Raw genomic sequence first — 20472 nt, forward strand, 5'->3', positions numbered from 1 at the left:
GACGTGAAAGCTGGGCTGTATCAGTGGCTACGTGCTTAAGCTGATGCTGATGATGGCATTAAAAAGTTGGTACGACGCTGGGGAAAATGCATCGGAAGGTGATTATGTAGAAAAGTGATGTCATGTTTTTTTTTATTCTTAATAAATAGAGTTTGAAAAAGTGCAGAAACCTTTTGAAGAACCCTTGTAGATTGTTCTCAGGAAGTTGGGAATAACGAATCCCTACACTGATCAGCTACAGTCATGACAGAACATATACAAACAAACTACTTTCACGTTGGCAAATGAATCAGACAAGCTCACATTCTGTCACCATTCCTGTTCAACCTGTAAAACATATAATGAGAGAAGCATTAGGGATCGGTGCAAAAACAATAACCTTCGATCACAGCTGCAAATCAGGAGAAATAGAAGGTTCTTATAAAGAAAGAAGTCAAAAGTCATGACAACAGGAATAACCACAAACTTTTTCATTGAAGGAGAAGATCTTAAGAGTTGGACAGCTTTTGCCTACTTGGATTAATTATTAACAGCAAATTATCCAGCAGTCAGGAGATACGACACCAACTGGCACATGTAAGGAAAATAATGAAGGAACTGGAAAAGATTATATTATTCGTCTCTCACTGTGATTTGTTATGAATGTGAACTTGGGACAGGAGGACTGTTGATGCCTTTGATCTTTGGTGCTGACCAGTTTTAAGCTGGGGTGTCGGAAGTTCTTAATTAAGTAAGTACTACTAATCTGATAAAATGCTGAAGTAAAAGTTGTATGGCATTCTATGCTTTACTTAAGTAGAAGTGTAAAAGTATAAGCTACTAAATGTAGTTAAGGTAAAAAAGTACAACTATTTCTTTTAAAAAACATTTCTAAAAAGTTGGGACAGTATGGAGAATGCACATTTAAAAACACAGTGTTCCTTACATTTACTTTGACTTTATTCTATTACAGACAGTTTGAACCCAAGATGTTTTATGTTTTGTCTGATTAACTGATTTTGTTTGTTAATATACCTCCATTCCTGAATTTCAGGCATGCAACAGGTGATTGAATTCATGATTTGGAACAAAATCGGTTTTCACACAAGGGTGAGCCTCTGATGAGCAAAGATGATCAGAGGATCTCCAGTTTGTCTACAAATGCATGAGAAAGTTATTGGAATGTTTAACAACAATGTTCCTCAAAGAAAGATTGAAACGGATTTGCATATTTCTCCCTCCACAGTGCGTAATATCATTAAACGGTTTAAGAAATTTGGAGGAATTTTAGTGTGTAAAGGGCAAGGCTGCAAGCCTAAGCTGAACACCTGTGAACTCCAAACCCTCGGACAGCACTTCATCAAGAGCCAACAATCAAATCAATAGCTGATATAACCACAAGGACAAATGATTGATTTGGTAAACCTTTGTCAAGCACTACAGTACAGAGTTACATTCACAAATGCCACTTAACACTTTACTGTGCAAAAAAGAAGCCTTATGTTAACCATGTTTAGAAGCAACATCAAGTTCTCTGGGCTCGGAGGCATCTGAGATGGACCATCACAAAGTGGAAACATGTAGTAACACAATTCAGTATTTCTGATCATTAAAAAAAAACCTGGACAAAATGTGTCTTCCATTTCAGTTTTAAAAAATCAGGGAAAAAATCGCATCGAGAACCCAGTTTTGTGAATGCACCGCATCGTTGGTAGAGTGTATCATTACATCCCTACAGATATAGAATTCACCCTACCAGGGACATGGGAACATAGGGAGTAGAAAGCCCTGTGCTGAACAGTAAAAAGTGTTAGGAAGACTTTCTAATTTTCTGATTTTTACATAATCAATACCTTCGTCTCCGAGTGATAAAAAAAATTGTTGATAAATGTTTATTTGTATATATCCAGAGTTCTGATCAGAGTCCAAGAAATCATAACTGACTCTCACTGGTGTAAAGAGATTAAATTATTGAAAAGAAGCACATCTGACTTTACGTGTCTTAAAGAAAGCACATTAGCTTTCACCTGTCCTGATGATGTTGTGTAATAAACAGTTTACTGAAGCTAATGGGGTGAAACTGGCAGTAACACACCCAGTACAGAATTTGAAATGTGGAATTGAAGAGTGTGAGTAATTCCTTGTGTATTAGGGTGTGGCCATTTGCCTACAAGGGCATTCATAGCTGACATTTTCTTTTACACAACTGTGAGTGGGAAGAGGAAAGTAGAACAGAGAGGCTGTACTTTATTTGTACCAACTTACGTAACTGCTTATGAAGTACAAATATAACACATCTATAGGGCAATTAGATCACTGGTGTTGAGACGATAGTGACTGGATTTGTGGATAAAATATATTATCATTATTTATAAGGTAGGTTTCAATTTATTTCATTACACTAACCATTGATCATAGGTTAGAGTTTGGTAGGTTCAGCACCACCTAGAAACAATGTATGCAACAAGGCAAACTGCTAACTTACCCATTATTTTACTCAAACATATCGGGAGAAAAGTCATTTTCACTTTCATTTCTTTGTCAAAGCAAAGAAGAAAGCAACAATATCACCACAGATTAAAACCTGCTCACAGTTCAGTTCCCACCTTTCGGCACCCTGCGTGCTTTTTTTGAGAACGCAGACCATAACTATCAAACTGCACAACATTGATACTAATATTTAGCATTCAAATTTTATTCTAGTCACCTAGTTTGTTCATTTGTTCATGCTTAGTATTTTGGCATTCTGCTTACAATTAAGTTTGATTTACAATACAAAGTTCATGATGTGTTATTCTACAAACTTAGCAGAACTACATTCAATATTAAATAATGATTACTGAAACATGTTTATATTGTAAAGCACAAAAATGCTAAATAATGTTTAAACAAATCAAAGGCATAATTTATAGTTTATAGTTGGTGTAAAAAGTCACCAGTTTTAAAAGACCAGTTTAATCTGTATAATTCCATGAAAAACGTACAACATTTTAAGGTGGAGAATAAAAAAATACAATAATGTGGATGTATGAACACGCACACACATAAACTAAAACTTTGTTGAAGCACCTTTTAATTTTATGACAGTTTCAGTCTTTTGGGTGGGAGCCTATCAGCTTGGCATTGTGAGGGCATTTCCTGTGCATAACCCTTTTAAGGTCACCCCATAGTTATTCTATTAGATTCAGGTTTGTGCTCTGGCTGGGCTATTCCACACCTTTTTCCAAAAGTTGACTGATATTTTGAAATGTTCACAATAGTGCTCCCACCATAATGCTTCACTGTGTGTATGTTGTTCTTTTGGTAAGGGGCAGTGTTGTTTTTGCATCAAACATACTCTATTAAGTTCAACACATTATAACATATTTTCTCACATGCTTTTGGCAGACTTGATGTAGGTTTCTGCAAAATTTCGAAGAGATGTTTTTTCTTAAGAAACAAAAATACAATTTGCAATTCTCTCCAGAGTTTTGACCCTGTTGCATTAAAAGCTCTATCACCTAATGTGCATAACCTTGAAAAAACAAAATAAAGCATATTTAATGATAAATGACTGTGGCCTATAAAATTTTTGTTAGATACTAATAGTTAGTTCATTTTTAGTCTGGCAAGCAAGGCATTATTAGTGGATCTTATGTAAATGGGCAAATATGAGACTTTTTAACTAACTCATGGTGTTGTATTGAACAGACAAAATAACCTGAATTCTTTTATTTAAAGAAATATCTCAATGGATCCACTGGATAATGTGTCAGATGAGGAGCTGGTTGCTTTTTTGCGCTGCAATAAGACATGGATATCTTGCATGGAGGATCCAGGGATTTTTCTCACCCAGCTCCGAGACCATGATCTGGTACCTGAGGACCTTTATCAGGTAAGTGAAAAGTAAAAAAGCAATCCTGTCTATCCAATTGAACGCTGTATTTGTTAAGGATAAGGACATGACATTTTATCTAATATCATGCACACAAGGTTAAATCCAAGTTCAAGTTTCAAGTTTATTTGTCATTTGTACAAATGTTCAAACGAAATGAGAAATGAATGAAATAGAGAGAATGAAAATTGTGGTAATTATAAAATAATATGTAATAATCAGAGATGATTATAATTCATGTAAACAAAGACTAACATTTACAGCTATTTGTGTAACGATTCCTTGTGTGACTGATAAATAGTACTGCGTAACAGATCTTTAGTCCAGTTGTATTAGTGATATTGCACATGCACAGTGTGTGTGTGTGTGTGTGTGTGTGTGTATGTGTGAGTAGTGAGTAGTGGTGGAATAAGTTAAAAGGAGGGTCAGTTACATATTGTTCAACATTGCTGCCAGTCTTAGATTTAATGCTGCGGTACCGTCTTTCGGATGGCAGTCTTGTAAACAGTCCATGTGCACGGTGAGGCGATGAGAGTGGTAGATGTCTTGTAAGGCCGGTAGTTTGCAACCAGTTATAAGCTCATCAATCGTGGTCAGAGCAGCTGCCAGATCAGACAGACATGCTGCCTGTCAGTGTGCTCTAATTGTGTACTTACAAAAGTTTTGCAGAATTTAAAATGGAAATGAAAAGTATTTTGTTGATGTTTATCACGCTGAATGTCTGCTCACACACACAGGTAGAGCCAAACAACACCAGCATCTTCTCCGCCATCTGTCGGATGTTTGGAAACTTGTTTTTGTTAAGTGAAGCATAAAATGCATCCAGTTTCAGCGAGTTGAGCTTCTCCTTTAAGACCCTGTGTCCCACTGAAGATCTATCAGTTCCAATTGCAACTCTTGCGGTGCTGTTTCAGGGTTCACTGACAGGGGACATGACACCAGCTGAAGTGACTTTTCAGTGTTTTCAAAATCAGGGAATCGACAGCAGAATTCTCTGTGCAGGTCCCCCAGTGATTTGCTGTATTTCTTTGCATGAGTTGTTTGAAATCTGTCTTGAGAATAAAGTCAATTTGGCTTTGAAGGCTTTCACATTTACATATCATGCACAAATGTATCTTTTCCTTGTAGCTGTGTGTTCAGCACATTCATGTGTGCCAATATGTCTATAGCGAATGCAAAATCACAAAGCCAGCCTGTATTGCTCAGCTCAGGAAAATCATTGAGCTTATCTCTCCTTTGAGCTCCCACACTCGCTGACAAACTTTCCCCAAACTTAACCAACGGACATTAAAGTGGTAAAGTAAGTCCTGGTGATCAGCATCCATTTCTTCAAGGAATTTAATGAACTGACGATGGTTAAGTCCCCTTGCTCATATGAAGTTGACAAGCTTTATGACTACCTTCACTACATGATCAAGCTGAAGTACAGACTTGCATAGTGCTTCCTGGTGGATTATGCAGTGTAGGAAAATTACATCCAACTCCGGGTTTTTCTCTTTCACCTTATCCTGGATTCTTTTCAGCAGCCCAACAGTTTTTCCTGTCAAATTTGGTGATCATCTGTAGTGACATTCGCAAGTTTACACCATGGTAGCTTTACCTGACACCTGACAACTTGTCATACAAGTCCACTCCTTGTGTTGTTCCCTTTATGGACTCCATGGCCAAAAACTCCTCCGTGATCTCAAAATTCTAATTAATCCCTCTAATAAATGACTCTGCTTTTTTACTCACTTTGTTTAACTTGCTGGTCAAGTCTTCATCAATTAGTTCTATATGGCGAGTCACTGTTCTGCATTATAAACTACTGTAACTACTGTAACTGTAATGTAAGTCGCTTTGGATAAAGGCATCTGCTAAATGCTTAAAATGTAAATGTAAACTAATTTGTTCAAATTAGTTTTTGCTCTCTGGACACAAGAGACTCGCTGTCTCTACCATGCATTCTTTCAAGAACTCCCCTTCAGAGAAAGGCTTGCTGGCCTTTGCTAATTTGAATGCAAGCAAATAACTTGCCTTGGTGCTTGACTCTTGAATAGTAGACTGTCAGAAAAAAAATATTTTGCTGAGCCTGTAAATTGGCTGCTAACCTCTTAGCAGTAGCTGCCCTTTCTTGCCTTGACACGTTGCTAGCATAGTTAGCATGCTTGGTGGAAAAGTGGCGGCTGATATTGTATTCTTTGAAAACAGCAACAGTTTCTTGACAAATTAGACATACCTCCTTTGACTGGACTATTTAGCTGTCCACTCATTATTAAAAACTCTATGTAAATTTTTCTTTTCTTTGGTGCATTCATTGTTAAACCTGAAGTATTGGCCAAGTCTGGGCGGTGAACGTTTAACACGAATTAACACATTAAAGGCTCTCCTCTCAGTATCTCTGTGTCTGTCAGACTGTCCCACTTTCTTTCTCTTACTCTCCTTTACTTAACCACTCAGTCCTCCCTCCCATCCCTGCTGCACTTTCCCTGATGAACAAAGTCAGCACATTTAAACCTTTATTTCCGTGCCAGATGTGCACGTTTACACGTGCGTGTGTATGTGTATATGGGTATTTTTTATTTTCTTTATCTTTGTTTCTACTTGGTGTATCGCCATCTAAACAAAACCAGTTCAGCATTCAGCATTCAGCAGTTCAGGCAACTCCAGAGGGGTACGGTCCGCAGGTTAGTAGGGCTCAGTGCGATGGCAAATGTGACGAATGAAAGTCGGTAGTGTTTGGCGTGCCCCATGTATTGAAATCAGTTAAAACGCGGGGTATTGCAGGAAAAAAGTGAAATTACTGCAGTTTAAGGACAATTTTGTAAATACTCCGTGGGTTGGATTAAACAGCCTAATGAACCGTATGTGGACCGCAGGCCAGAGTTTGCCCACCGCTGGCCTAGAGGCATGTTTTTGAAAAGTAGACAGTAGACAGTATTTGATTGATTGATTGATTGATTGAGTACTTTATTAATCCCCGAAGGGAAATTATGGTGTCGCAGCAGCAATAACAATTATGACAAAAAACATCACACAGTGACATTACAATTGTAACGCTATGTGGGCTAGACGGACAGGAGGGGCGGACACAAACGCAGAGATGTGTAAACAACAGATTTAATATAACAAAAGACAGGACTAAACAGACCAACAGGATGAAACAGACTAACAGGACTAAACAGACTGGACAGGACTAAACAGACTAACAGGCTAAACAGACCAACAGGATTAAACAGACTAACAGGACTAAACAGACTGGACAGGACTAAACAGACTAACAGGATTAAACAGACTAACAGGACTAAACAGACTGGACAGGACTAAACAGACTAACAGGCTAAACAGACTAACAGGATTAAGGACTAAACAGACTAAACAGAACTAAACAGACTAAACAGGCTAACGGACAGGCTAATACACACAGGCTAACAAACAAGGACTAAGCTAACAGACAGGGGCTGAACAGTGACTAAACTAAACAGGCTAACAAAGCTACACAGGCTAAACAGACTAACCAGGTTAAACAGAGCAGACAGAGCAAACAGGGCAAACAGAGCAAACAGAGCAAACAGACAGAGTGACCAGGAGCAAACAGACAGACAGAGTGACCAGGAGCAAGCAGACAGACAGAGTGACCAGGAGCAAACAGACAGAGTGACCAGGAGCAAACAGACTGAGTTACTCTGAATAATCTCCAACCAGCCTTTCCCTGAGCCTCTCCTAAATAGTAGCAGCTGGGGCTAATTAGCCCCAGCTAACCAATCAGGAGAGGGAGGCTGGCTGGAGACTGGGGAGAGAAGGGCGTGGCACACTGGAGCACAGGATCACCCTGAGGCTCCAAGCGTGACAGTAGGCCCCTCCCTGAAGGCACGACTCCTGGCGTGCCCAAATAAAAAAACCAAAAACAAAGAGGTCCTGGACCCTGAGGGGCATATTTGAAGTAATTTAATATGCCTTGCGGTAGGCATGATAGGAGACCAGAAGCGCTGTCGGGGAGCGCCGACGAGAGTTCAAAAGCGCCGTCGGGGGGCGCCATCGCCGGAACAGAAGTACCATCGGAGGGCGCCAACACAGAAACAGGAGCGCCATCTGGGGGCGTCATCTCGGAAACAGGAGCGCCATCTGGGAGTGCCAACGAGGAAACAGAAGCACCTTCGAAGGACACCAACTCTGGAACAGGAGCGCCATCAGGGGGCGCCAACTCAGGAACAGGAGTGCCGTCGGAGGACACCAACTCTGGAACAGGAGCGCCATCAGGGGGCGCCAACTCAGGAACAGAAGTGCCGTCGGAGGACACCAACTCAGGAACAGAAGTGCCGTCGGAGGACACCAACTCAGGAACAGAAGTGCCGTCGGAGGACACCAACTCAGGAACAGAAGTGCCGTCGGAGGACACCAACTCAGGAACAGAAGTGCCGTCGGAGGACACCAACTCAGGAACAGGAGCGTCGCCGAGGGACGCCCATTCGGGAACAGGAGTGCCATCAGGGGGCACCAACTCGGGAACAGGAGCGGCATCGGGCTGCGCCAACTCGGGAACAGGAGCGCCATCGGGATGCGCCAACTCGGGAACAGGAGCGCCATCGGGATGCGCCAACTCGGGAACAGGAGCGCCATCGGGATGCGCCAACTCGGGAACAGGAGCGCCATCGGGATGCGCCAACTCGGGAACAGGAGCGCCATCGGGATGCGCCAACTCGGGAACAGGAGCGCCATCGGGATGCGCCAACTCGGGAACAGGAGCCAGCTGCGTGGAGCCTGGCGAAGAGGTTTCGGGAGTCAGCTGCGGTGAGCCTGGCGAAGAGGCTTCGGGAGTCAGCTGCGGTGAGCCTGGCGAAGAGGCTTCGGGAGTCAGCTGAGAGGACCCTTGAGAAGAGGCGTCCGGAGTCAGCTGCGTGGACCCTTGAGAGGAGGCGTCCGGAGTCAGCTGCGTGGACCCTTGAGGAGAGGCGTCAAGAGTCAGCTGCAAAAACACTGGAGAAACGTCATTCAGCTGCGAGGACCCTGGAGAGGCGTCCGAAGTCACTTGGGAAAACACTGGAGCAACGTCATTCAGCTGCGTGGACCCTGGAGAGGCGTCCGAAGTCAGCTGCGAAAACACTGGAGAAACATCATTCAGCTGCGAGGACCCTGGAGAGGCGTCCGAAGTCACTTGGGAAAACACTGGAGCAACGTCATTCAGCTGCGTGGACCCTGGAGAGGCGTCCGAAGTCAGCTGCGAAAACACTGGAGAAACGTCATTCAGCTGCGAGGACCCTGGAGAGGCGTCCGAAGTCAGCTGCGAAAACACTATTGAAACATCACTCAGCTGTGAGGACCCTGGAGAGGCGTCCGAAGTCAGCTGCGAAAATCTTTGAGAAACTCCTTGATACAGCTGTGAGAACCCCGGAGAGGTGTCCAAAGTCACTTGCGAAAACACTGGAGAAACATCATTCAGCTGCGAGGACCCTGGAGAGGCGTCCGAAGTCACTTGCGAAAATCCTTGAGAAACTCCTTGAAACAGCTGTGAGGACCCTGAAGAGGCGTCCGAAGTCACTAGCGAAAACACTGGAGAAACGTCATTCAGCTGCGAGGATCCTGGAGAGGCGTCCAAAGTCAGCTGCGAAAACACTAGAGAGGCGTCCAAAGTCAGCTGCTTGGACCCTGGATATGCGTCAGAAGCCAGCTGTTTGGACCCTGGAGAAACTGGACTCAGCTGAACCTGAGTACACGGGACTGGAGCCGGCGAACCAACAGAAGGACCCCCGGAGCCCTTGGGGTCGAAACCGGAAACAGGACCTAAATAATTTTGGCTGGCTCCTAACCAGAACTTGGAACGGTCACGAGCAATAGGAGCAGGCACTGGCACCCGGACCACATCTGCAGTGGGCACTGGGGAAAATTGAGGTTCCCCAGCAGGCACTGGATGCCGGGCATTAGCTACAGTGGGCGCTTTGCTGCGTGGAGCGTCACCAATGTGTACAGGAGGTTGGGAAAACCTCCCTACACCAAACCCGTAAGGGTTTCTACCAGAAAATTTGACTCTCATGAGGCCCTCAAACTCCTTAACCGTGTTCAGCACAACTCCCCTGTCAGACCAAAGCTGCTTAGCCCACTCACGAGCAGCACCCCTCAGTCTAGACATCATGAACAGAACCTTGTCTGTTTCAGCTGGCTGGGGGTCCAGAAGGTTCTGCAGGTAGAGCTGGCTCTGAAGAAGGAAGCCTCCGACAAATGAGTCGCTTCCATCATATGGAGCTGGCCTACTAAGCGGGAAGGTCTGAGGGAAGCCCATGGAGTCAAAATCAGGGAACACCTGAACAAATGACATCTCGCTGTGTCCTATGTTATGAGGGAGATTATTCTGTAACGCTATGTGGGCTAGACGGACAGGAGGGGCGGACACAAACGCAGAGATGTGTAAACAACAGATTTAATATAACAAAAGACAGGACTAAACAGACCAACAGGATGAAACAGACTAACAGGACTAAACAGACTGGACAGGACTAAACAGACTAACAGGCTAAACAGACCAACAGGATTAAACAGACTAACAGGACTAAACAGACTGGACAGGACTAAACAGACTAACAGGATTAAACAGACTAACAGGACTAAACAGACTGGACAGGACTAAACAGACTAAACAGACTAACAGGATTAAGGACTAAACAGACTAAACAGAACTAAACAGACTAAACAGGCTAACGGACAGGCTAATACACACAGGCTAACAAACAAGGACTAAGCTAACAGACAGGGGCTGAACAGTGACTAAACTAAACAGGCTAACAAAGCTACACAGGCTAAACAGACTAACCAGGTTAAACAGAGCAGACAGAGCAAACAGGGCAAACAGAGCAAACAGGGCAAACAGAGCAAACAGAGCAAACAGACAGAGTGACCAGGAGCAAACAGACAGACAGAGTGACCAGGAGCAAGCAGACAGACAGAGTGACCAGGAGCAAACAGACAGACAGAGTGACCAGGAGCAAACAGACAGAGTGACCAGGAGCAAACAGACAGAGTGACCAGGAGCAAACAGACTGAGTTACTCTGAATAATCTCCAACCAGCCTTTCCCTGAGCCTCTCCTAAATAGTAGCAGCTGGGGCTAATTAGCCCCAGCTAACCAATCAGGAGAGGGAGGCTGGCTGGAGACTGGGGAGAGAAGGGCGTGGCACACTGGAGCACAGGATCACCCTGAGGCTCCAAGCGTGACAACAATGAGGTAAATAAAGAATCAAAAAATTAGTACAAATGTAAATACAAGTAAGATATAAAATCTAAAAATATAGATATAAAATCTAAAAATATACATATATGAAGAAAATAAAATAAAATAAAATAAAATAAAATATAATAACATAAAAAATAATAATATAATATAAAAACATCTAACAGGACAAGAACAAAAGAAACAAAAATACAGCTATTTTCTGTAGCAACTGAAAAATGTATCAATAAATGAATTTCTTTTTTATAGGCAACTGGGCTGTCAAATTCTAACACTCTTAACACTCTTTCTTTGCAGGAAGTGATGATGATAGACTGTAAGGATAAACTTCAGAAGGGTGTGTATCAGATTTTAGAATGGGTGGAAAAGAATCAAAAGCAGTCCATAAAGAAGTTTTGGAATTGTGTCTTTAAGAATCATATCCGACTAAAATATTCTACCCTGCAGTCACTCAGAGCCAGTCTTCTGGATGGTAAGGTGGTCATATCTGACCCTTTTTGGATTTCTGTGTTCATTCTTTTGTATTTTGTACATTTAATTGAACTGCACTTTTGATGAAAACAACATATTCATAATTCACATGGACTATGAAAGTGTTGCATAACTTTTTAATTGAATTATTATTTTTGTAGTTTTTTAATGTTTTGTCTTATATTTTGTATAAGGATAATTTAATGTTGCAATTCATTTTTATGACAATGTATTTTCAGACTCACATGTATGTAGAACAGTCAGTGGAGTGCGTGATTTAATATGTATGTGTTTGCTGCAAAGCAATTCATAGTACTCTGTCCAGGCTGTATTTTTGCCCTGTAAATGTGTTTCTAGATGGTACTAGACGATGGTACTAAGTGAATCAACTTAAAGTGTAACCAGACTTTTCCACATGCTATTATGTAAAATTAATTTTGAGTTTATGAGGTGTAATGGTAAAGGCCATGAGGCTGGTAACAGCAGTGTAGTGCTTGAGTTCTGGGGTTCAAATCCCAGGCTTGGCTCACAAATCAGAAAAGATGTGGTGTAATAGCTATTGCTAGGTATTAGGCCAAACACATATCAGTGAACCCTTAGAGCCAGTCCCAAGACTGCATGAATAGGAGGGTTGTGTCAGAAAGGGCATCCGACTGTGCTAAATCAAATATTTTGCACAAACCTTTTATACAGCTTTTTTAAGATTAGAATATCTACTAATCATGCAGTATGTACACACTGTTACAGTGTAGGGATAATTACAATCATGTTATAGTTACATTAAAATATTATTAATATTTACTACGCAGGATTACCTTCAGGCTCCAACAATGAGATTGGTAATGCACAGAAACCAATCAAGAAGAAGAATAACCCAACCCAGAAATCCAGAAAGACACCAAAGGATGGGAAAACCAACAAAATAAAGAAAGGTGTTGAAAAGACAGGACAGAAGAAACCAGGCTTATCCTCTTTCATCAATCTTAAACAGAAGAAACCAGCCAAGGAGACCGAGTTATGTGAGTCTCCAGTTTACTGATGTTTGTTTCATTCATTTGAATTTAAAATCTATTTATAAATTACTTAAATTTTTCTTAATAGTAATTTTTTTTAAATACTGCGATTTTAAAACCCTTTAAGAAATAGTTCATCTAACACAATGCATTTTAAGTGTATAGTTCAAGACCATTTTTAATAATAAAAAATTAATTGCTGCTAAACACTAGAAAACTGAAACTATTAGCTGATGTCCATGATTTATTTACTTTTATGTCAACTGCAAAAGGCCCATAACATGTGGCTAACACTTTGTATTGTCAGTCGACAGATGCTTGCAATCCAATCTAACAGAGCTTAAGTAGATCATCCATAAAGGCTGGAATAAACTGCCCAAATCCAAATGTGCAAACCTCACAGTGAATACGAGATTTCAGTTTTTGATTTTTAGATCATATTTGAAAAACTCTGAAACACGTTTCAGTTAAATATATGTGTGAGATTGGTGTTAAAAATGGCAATATTATATTAATTTAAAATCAAATCAACAACAAAATAAAATGTGCAAAAAGTCAACAAATTTGAATAGTTTCTGAATCCACTGTAAATATATTAATTGTGGGCAATTTTTCTTTGTCCATATACAGCCAATCAGAGAACTAAAAAAATTAAATTAACCAAATTTAATGCATTTGATCCAATCAGACACTGTTTTTACTCTGGTGCTTCGGCAGATTTGTCAAGGCTGTGCCAGTAGGTAAATTAGGTGCTATTTACTCACTCATAGATGTGAGTAAATAATTGTGTGAGTGTATGTCTAGGAGCACATTTTGTTGACGTGGTTTGTCCCCTTGTTTATTTATTATAAAGCATTAATTCAAATATTTTGACTGACTGTCTAAGCGGTATTAGGAAGTATTTCTATCCTGACAGTAGTATGGCACTACCAATGTCCCATAAATACTGTCACATATATATGTGCAAAATACATTCTGTATAAAATTTACATTATTAATAATTGCAGCTCTGTTAACATCTCGGAAAAATACCAGTGCAACGAAAGTGATCAAAAGTAAAAAACCTTTAATTAAGAAACAGAAAAAGACAGCAAATGAAAGGACGATAGCTGAACTGACTAAGGAATTATTTGAAAAAATGCAAAAGGAGGAACCAGGTCCCTCATCTTCTGTCATCCCCAGTCAAAAGAAAACAGCCAAGAAAGTGACTTTTGGTAAGTCTCCATTCATTACATTATAGTAAAGTTAAATGTATGTGTGTAGATTGGTGGTAAAAATGGCAATATCATATTAATTTAAAATCAAATCAACAACAAAATAAAATGTCAACGAATTTGAATAGTTTTTGAATCCACTGTAAATATAATAATTGTGGGCAATTTTCCTTGTCCATATACAGCCAATCAGAGAACTAAAAAAATGAAATTAACCAAATTTAATGCATTTGATCCAATCAGACTGTTTTTACTGTGGTGCTTCGCCAGATTTGTCAAGGCTGCCAAGTTTCAATCCAGTATTGTTTTAGCTCTACTGCTCTAAAATTCATATCAGCAGTGGAAAAACAAAAAAAATTTAATATAGTTTTTATACTTTAATTGAAAGATAATATTATATGTCAATTTAACCCCTTACTAAACTTCATTGCAAATAGTGTGTTAAAAATTATTTGACTGCACTGGCAGCCACATTTTTATTTTATTTATTGTTTGTTGACATGGTTTGTCCTCTTGTTTATTTATTATAAAGCATTGATTCAAATTATGGAAGTTATTTTGACTGACTGTCTAAGCAGTATTAGGAAGTATTTCTATCCTGACAGTAGTAACTACCAATGTCCCATAAATACTGTCACATATACTTTTACTATGTGCAAAATACATTCTGTATAAAATTTATAGAATTACTGTAACTATATGTACAGCTTTCACTGTGTATTACTTACTTGATGTACATTAATTCAATATTTACTGTATTATATTAATTACAGCTCTTTTAACAGCCCAAAAAAATCCCAGTGCAAAGAAAGTGATCAAAAGTAAAAAACCTTTAATTAAGAAACAGAAAAGGACAGCAAATAAAAAGACGATAGCTGAACTGACTAAGGAATTACTTAAAAAAATGGAAAAGGAGGAACCAGGTCCTTCATCTTCCGTCATCCCCAGTCAAAAGAAACCAGCCAAGAAAGTGACTTTTGGTAAGTCTCCAGTCATTACATTATAGTAAAATCTACAGTATATATTTGAAAAATGTAAAGTGCTTTTAAAGGTATTTATTTCTTTATTCTTTCTCAGATGGCACTAATATAGTATATACAGTTATAATTACAGTTTATTTGCCATATATAACTGTCATAGTTATCACAAAATAAACATGAAAAAATCTCAGGTTCAAACTGTCTGCAATCAAATAAAAGTCAAAGTAAATGTAAGGAACACTGCATTTTTATTTTAATTGCATTTTCCATACTGTCCTGATTTGGGGTTGTAAAATTAAAGGTATATGCATGTATATGCATGACAAATATGCACAAATAAAATAAGTTGGAAGGGGACAAATATGGGTGTGTGCCTTTCCAAACAATGTTTAAACAATCAACTCAAATAAGAACAGATGAACTTTATTTAAGTTCTAGACACATCTCAAGGACAAGAAAATCAAGCAGAATTCACCTGTTTACATTTGGAGTGCCACAAACTCTACAAACATGTTTTCCCTTTGTCATTCTGGATAATTAAGTGTGAATTAATGGGTAAAATGGCAGTGATATCTACACAAGTATGTGCAGGAAGTTAAGAAGTTTTTAATGAAGTGTTTGTTTATTATAGAACACCTTATTATATCAAATTAATAGAAGTTTCTGTATGTATATTTTGATCTAGAAGATATGTAATATTTATGAAATATCTCAACCTTATGAAAGTATGTGTTTATGAACAGCTGCAGGACTGAAACCAGAAAAGATGACCAAGGAAAAGAAGACAGGAATAAAAAGAAAAAAAACTGGTGAAGAGACAGAAAAGGAAAAGCCAGGCCCTTCAATTACCGTCAATATTCAGATGAAACCAGCAATTAGTCAAACCCTATGTGAGTCTGACATGACACACCAGCAAAAGAACCTTTACGATTAACATATGTACTAGAGATATGTACCTAAATATATCCAGACATGCAACACATGTACTACTGATGCTTGTTCATATACATGATTTTAAGTATTTATGGGATGATTTCACTTCAAAAAACATACACTTTAAAATCTTCTCTCAGACCAAAAGAGTAGAGGCTGTTAAAGAGGCACTCAACATTAATGCTCATGGTTTGTCTGCTGCTCTATTGTAAATGTTGCCTCTATATTAATGTATTTTTGAGTTTCAGTAAAGGTTGAATATGGGCTGTTTAAAAAATCTTATATTCAGCTTTCCACATACTCTTGATTATATAGTGTAGCTTTTAGCAACTGTTTTTTTCTGTGACTGAATGATTGTAAACCAAAAGTACTTTGCATCTATTTAAAACGTTGTATTTTTTATTTATTTTATTCTTCTGGGTTAAAAAAAAAACTAAATACTACCTACCTGTTTACTTTAATTAGCCATTTTATTGCAATCAATAAGCATTTGATGTATTTTAACCACTCTACAGTTCAGCCAGCTTCATTGTTGTTGTTTTTTTGCCTAGACTTGACTTTGCCTCAGTACCTTACATATTCCTAATACAATAGGGTAATTCCTGTAGGGTTATGGTCAGAATTTGTGGAAAGGCTAATCAGCAATTCCTAAACCAGTCTGAAGCATCATCTTGCACTTTAATCATTGTGTCCAATGCAAGACTGTCTCAAAGCAGTGGCGTAACTAGGAGCTCATGGGCCACTGTGCAAATATATATATGTATATAGTAGTCACAAGTTGTCAAGTTTAGCCTGATTTTCCATTGGTCTAGTAATGTTAAGCAGGTTACACAGATTACCAAAATCCCTTGCTGTGACATATTATATATTTTGATTACATGTATTCTCATATTTCATTGTGTTTTAGTTATTTTATTATTTTACTTAAAAATAATTGTCAAAAATTTACTCAAAAAAAGTTACTCAAAAATATTGTCATATTTACCTGGGGGCAGTGTGGTAGGGAGATGAGTTCATGTCATGGAAGGCCCCCCCTCTGCCATGGGCCTCAGTGCACCTGCAATCCCCACCCCCAGTAGTAGCACCTCTGTCTCAAAGCATAATATTACCAACACCATGCTTAAATGTAGGGGAAACTATGTTCTCCACCAAACATACTTTATGTCTTTGTGGCTAAATACCTCAATATGTGTCACATGTTCCAGCAACTTATTACATCTGACCCTCCAGGCTAATTTTCAACAGTTAATCATACAGATGAGGAAAATGCTTTAAGTGACATACCTGACATGTAAGTCATCACCAAGTCACAGAAAAAGAACAGTTGCAACAATCATTAAATCTTTTACAAGTGTATGTTAACTTAACTGACATTAACTTTATTTGCAAGCTCTGACAGTATAATTTTATATATAATTTTATAATTTATATAATTTAAATTTTACAGTATAATATTTCTGTAATTGTATTGCATTAAATAACACTATACATAATTTTAGCATCCACTAAGATTCCTGATGCATAAAAACTGAGTAGGAATGTGTTCATTTCAGGTCTGAATCAAGAAGAGATGACTAAGAAAAAGAAGACAGGAATAAAGAGAAAGAATAGTGATAAAGAGGCAGAAGAGGAAAAACCAGGCCCTTCATCTCTTGTCACCAATAATCAGATGAAACCAGCAATGACCCAAACGCAACGTAAGTCCCAGCAAAATAACTTTTAATATTTTACTAATTCACATGTCATGTATTAGATGCCTTCTGTATATCCAGACATGAAACTTATGCAGTACTGGTGCTTGTTAATATTTTAACCAAACGTCCATGTATCTTAGTGTTTTTGTAAATGTTACTTTTTGTCTTATATCATACACCTGGGGACATTTTAGAGTAGCCAGTCCAACTACAGGCATGTATTAGGAGGTTAGAGAAAACTGAAAACACTAAAGGAAACAATGTGGACATTGTTAGAACAAATGCTGCAGACTGTGACTGGAGGTTCAAACATAAGTCTTCAGGACTGGGTATAGCACTTACTTTAAGCACTTACTATGGTATACACTGTTGTATTTAATGCACAATTTTAGGCAGAAATATGCAGTGTTGTTGATCTCCAGTCCAGTAATTACAGGCTGGTAATAATTGAACAATGGTACAGTTACACACACAGAGGTTTCAGTTTTATATGCAGAAAGTTGTCTGGTTCCTCTCAAGGTTTCTTACTGTAATTTTAAGGAAGTTTTTGCCACTGTTGCCTTTGGCTTGCTCAATATAAATACATTATAAATACAATACTATATACTATATAAATACATTTGATTTTACTTGACTTGACTGTAGCAAGTGGGCGGCACGGTGGGTAGCACTGTCGCCTCACAGCAAGAATGTCCTGGGTTTGATCCCCAGGTGGGGTGGTCCAGGTCCTTTCTGTGTGGAGTTTGCATGTTCTCCCCGTGTCCATGTGGGTTTACTCCAGGTGCTCTGGTTTCCTCCCACAGTCCAAAGACATGCAAGTGAGGTGAATTGGAGATACTAAATTGTCTATGACATGTGTTCAACATAAACTTGTGAACTGATGAATCTTGTGTAACCAGTAACTACCGCGTCCGTCATGAATGTAACCAAAAGTGTAAAACATGACGTTAAAATCCTAATAAATAAACAAACAAACTGTAGCAAGTTAGGTTAAGTGCAACTAAAGCAGTAATGCAATGTATGTTTCTATAGCTAACTGATTATTAAATGATGAGTTGTAAAAATAGTTTTGTAAGTTAGATTTAATGTAGTTTTTTTCAAATGTCAAATGTCCTTCACTTTTTTCTTTCTCAGTCCCTTCATTAAAGAAGGAAGAAAAGCAGAACATGGAGATTCATGTTACTTGTGGAGATAAAACAGGCATGCTGTATAGAGAAAAGCTGGTCAAAGGTACAGTTGTGTATCATAACACTGAGCAATGAACTCACCTTTACTCTCTGAACAACTTACAGATATAAGATCAGAGGCTGGTAAAGTAGCAACATGTGAAAAAGCTTTAATAAATTACTTAAGTAACATTACAAATAGTCATTCAAATAAGAACCTAATTTAAAGTATACTGTTAAAAATGTACTTCTACATTACTAAAAATGTATTACTAAGTTATTCTTTGTAAGTACATGGAGAGAAAAATACTACCAACTTAAAAATTAAAATAGAACGGAAGAGGGCCAGTGATAGCTCAGTGGTTAAGGTACTGGACTAGTAAACCGGTTCAATTCCCGTCGGTTCAAGCCCCGCCACCACCAAGTTGCCACTGTTGGGGCCCTGAGCAAGGCCCTTAACCCTCAATTGCTCATCGTGTTCCGCTCACTGTGTAAGTCGCTTTGGATAAAAGCGTCTGCTAAATGCTAAAAATGTAAATGTAAAATCTGCAATACATTATGCTGTGTCTACTTGTATTTATGAAAGCATATTTGTCTACTAGCTCAACAGTGACAATGTATGTATTAAAACCTACAGTATGTGCTGCAACAGTGAACTGGCTGCATGTGCGATCCTACAGTCACATCACAATCAAAGCAGTAAACATAAAGGGTGTTTGGACACATGGGTCTTTGGATGCACATAAATATTTAACCAGATAACTGCAATACATTATATTTAACCAGATAACTGCAATACAAACCAATATTTACCAGCCACCACAAGGCACAAGTGTCATGAGTTAGGGTTTGTGGTGACCTCTAGAGGCCACTAGGAACTCTTTATGGACTCTTTGTTTTACTTTGCCATGTGTTTGTCTTAGCCCCGCCTGCCATTGTTCTAGTTTCCCGCCAGTTTGCTCCCTGCATCACCTGTGTCTAATTTCGTGTCTAATTAACCTGTATATTTAAACCTGTGTTTCCTGTTAGTCTTTGTTGAATCTTTGACGTTTGTTGGTGTCCTTGCTGAGATCCTCTGTGCTTTTGTCCTCATTTGTTCTTTATATACTGCACCATAAGTTTGATATCTTCTGAGCTTTTGCCCCTGTTTTGTTTTGGTAAATAGATATTTACTAATAAGATAAAAAGTCAATAAATCATATTCCTTTTGAATGAGTCTCTGCACCTGGGTCTGTTATTAGTGTAGTGGTTCCAACTTGGGAGTTACCACTAGGGGGGCCTGGGTTTATTGCACCCTTGGTCCTGACAGAAAGATTCAACCATGTCTGACCCAGCAGAGAATCCCCAGTCAGTGAGTATAAGTGTAACGGACTTTGAGAAGATAATGGCTGCCTTAAACAGCTTCGGGTCCACCATGGATACCCACGGACAAGCTCTACGAGACCAACAAGAGACCTTGGCTCGCCACAACCAAATCCTGCAACAACTTACCCAGAACCTGTCTCCTATGGTTCCCTCAGCTCCTCTTGCTCAACCTGACCCACCAGTAGGCCCAGCTCTGGCACCACTTTCTGCTATGGAACTCCGCCTTCCAGCACCTCAGAGGTATGGCGGAGATCTTGGTGGATGCCGGGGTTTTCTCACCCAATGCCAGTTAACTTTTGAACTCCAACCCAGCTCATACCCTACTGAGAGATCTAGGATAGCTTATGTGATAACCCTGCTCACTGACAAGGCCCGAGCGTGGGCTATTGCTATCTGGCAGAAACAAGGCCCTGAATGTACAGATTTTAAAGAATTTTCAGAGGTTATGTTAAGAACCTTTGATCAGTCCGTTTCAGACCAGGATGCAGCTAAACACCTCATGACACTGCGTCAGGGACTAGGCTCCGTAGCAGAGTATGCTATCACCTTCCGCACCCTAGCTGCTGTGAGTGGGTGGAATGAT

General features: G+C 39.4%; 1 protein-coding gene across 1 annotated transcript; it reads left to right on the forward strand.

Annotated features, from left to right (window-relative positions):
* The first annotated feature begins 3709 nt into the window (after positions 1-3709).
* LOC134301751 (ankyrin repeat domain-containing protein 36C-like) lies at positions 3710-19506 on the forward strand. The gene is made up of 9 exons (XM_062986601.1): positions 3710-3853; positions 11351-11525; positions 12334-12543; positions 13545-13751; positions 14525-14731; positions 15475-15621; positions 17218-17361; positions 18493-18588; positions 19448-19506. Exons 1-9 carry the CDS (start codon positions 3710-3712, stop codon positions 19504-19506), a joined length of 1389 nt encoding a protein of 462 aa, XP_062842671.1.
* Positions 19507-20472: the final 966 nt, after the last annotated feature.

This window comes from Trichomycterus rosablanca, chromosome 2, assembly GCF_030014385.1.
Source record: "Trichomycterus rosablanca isolate fTriRos1 chromosome 2, fTriRos1.hap1, whole genome shotgun sequence".
Classification (NCBI taxonomy): domain Eukaryota; kingdom Metazoa; phylum Chordata; class Actinopteri; order Siluriformes; family Trichomycteridae; genus Trichomycterus; species Trichomycterus rosablanca.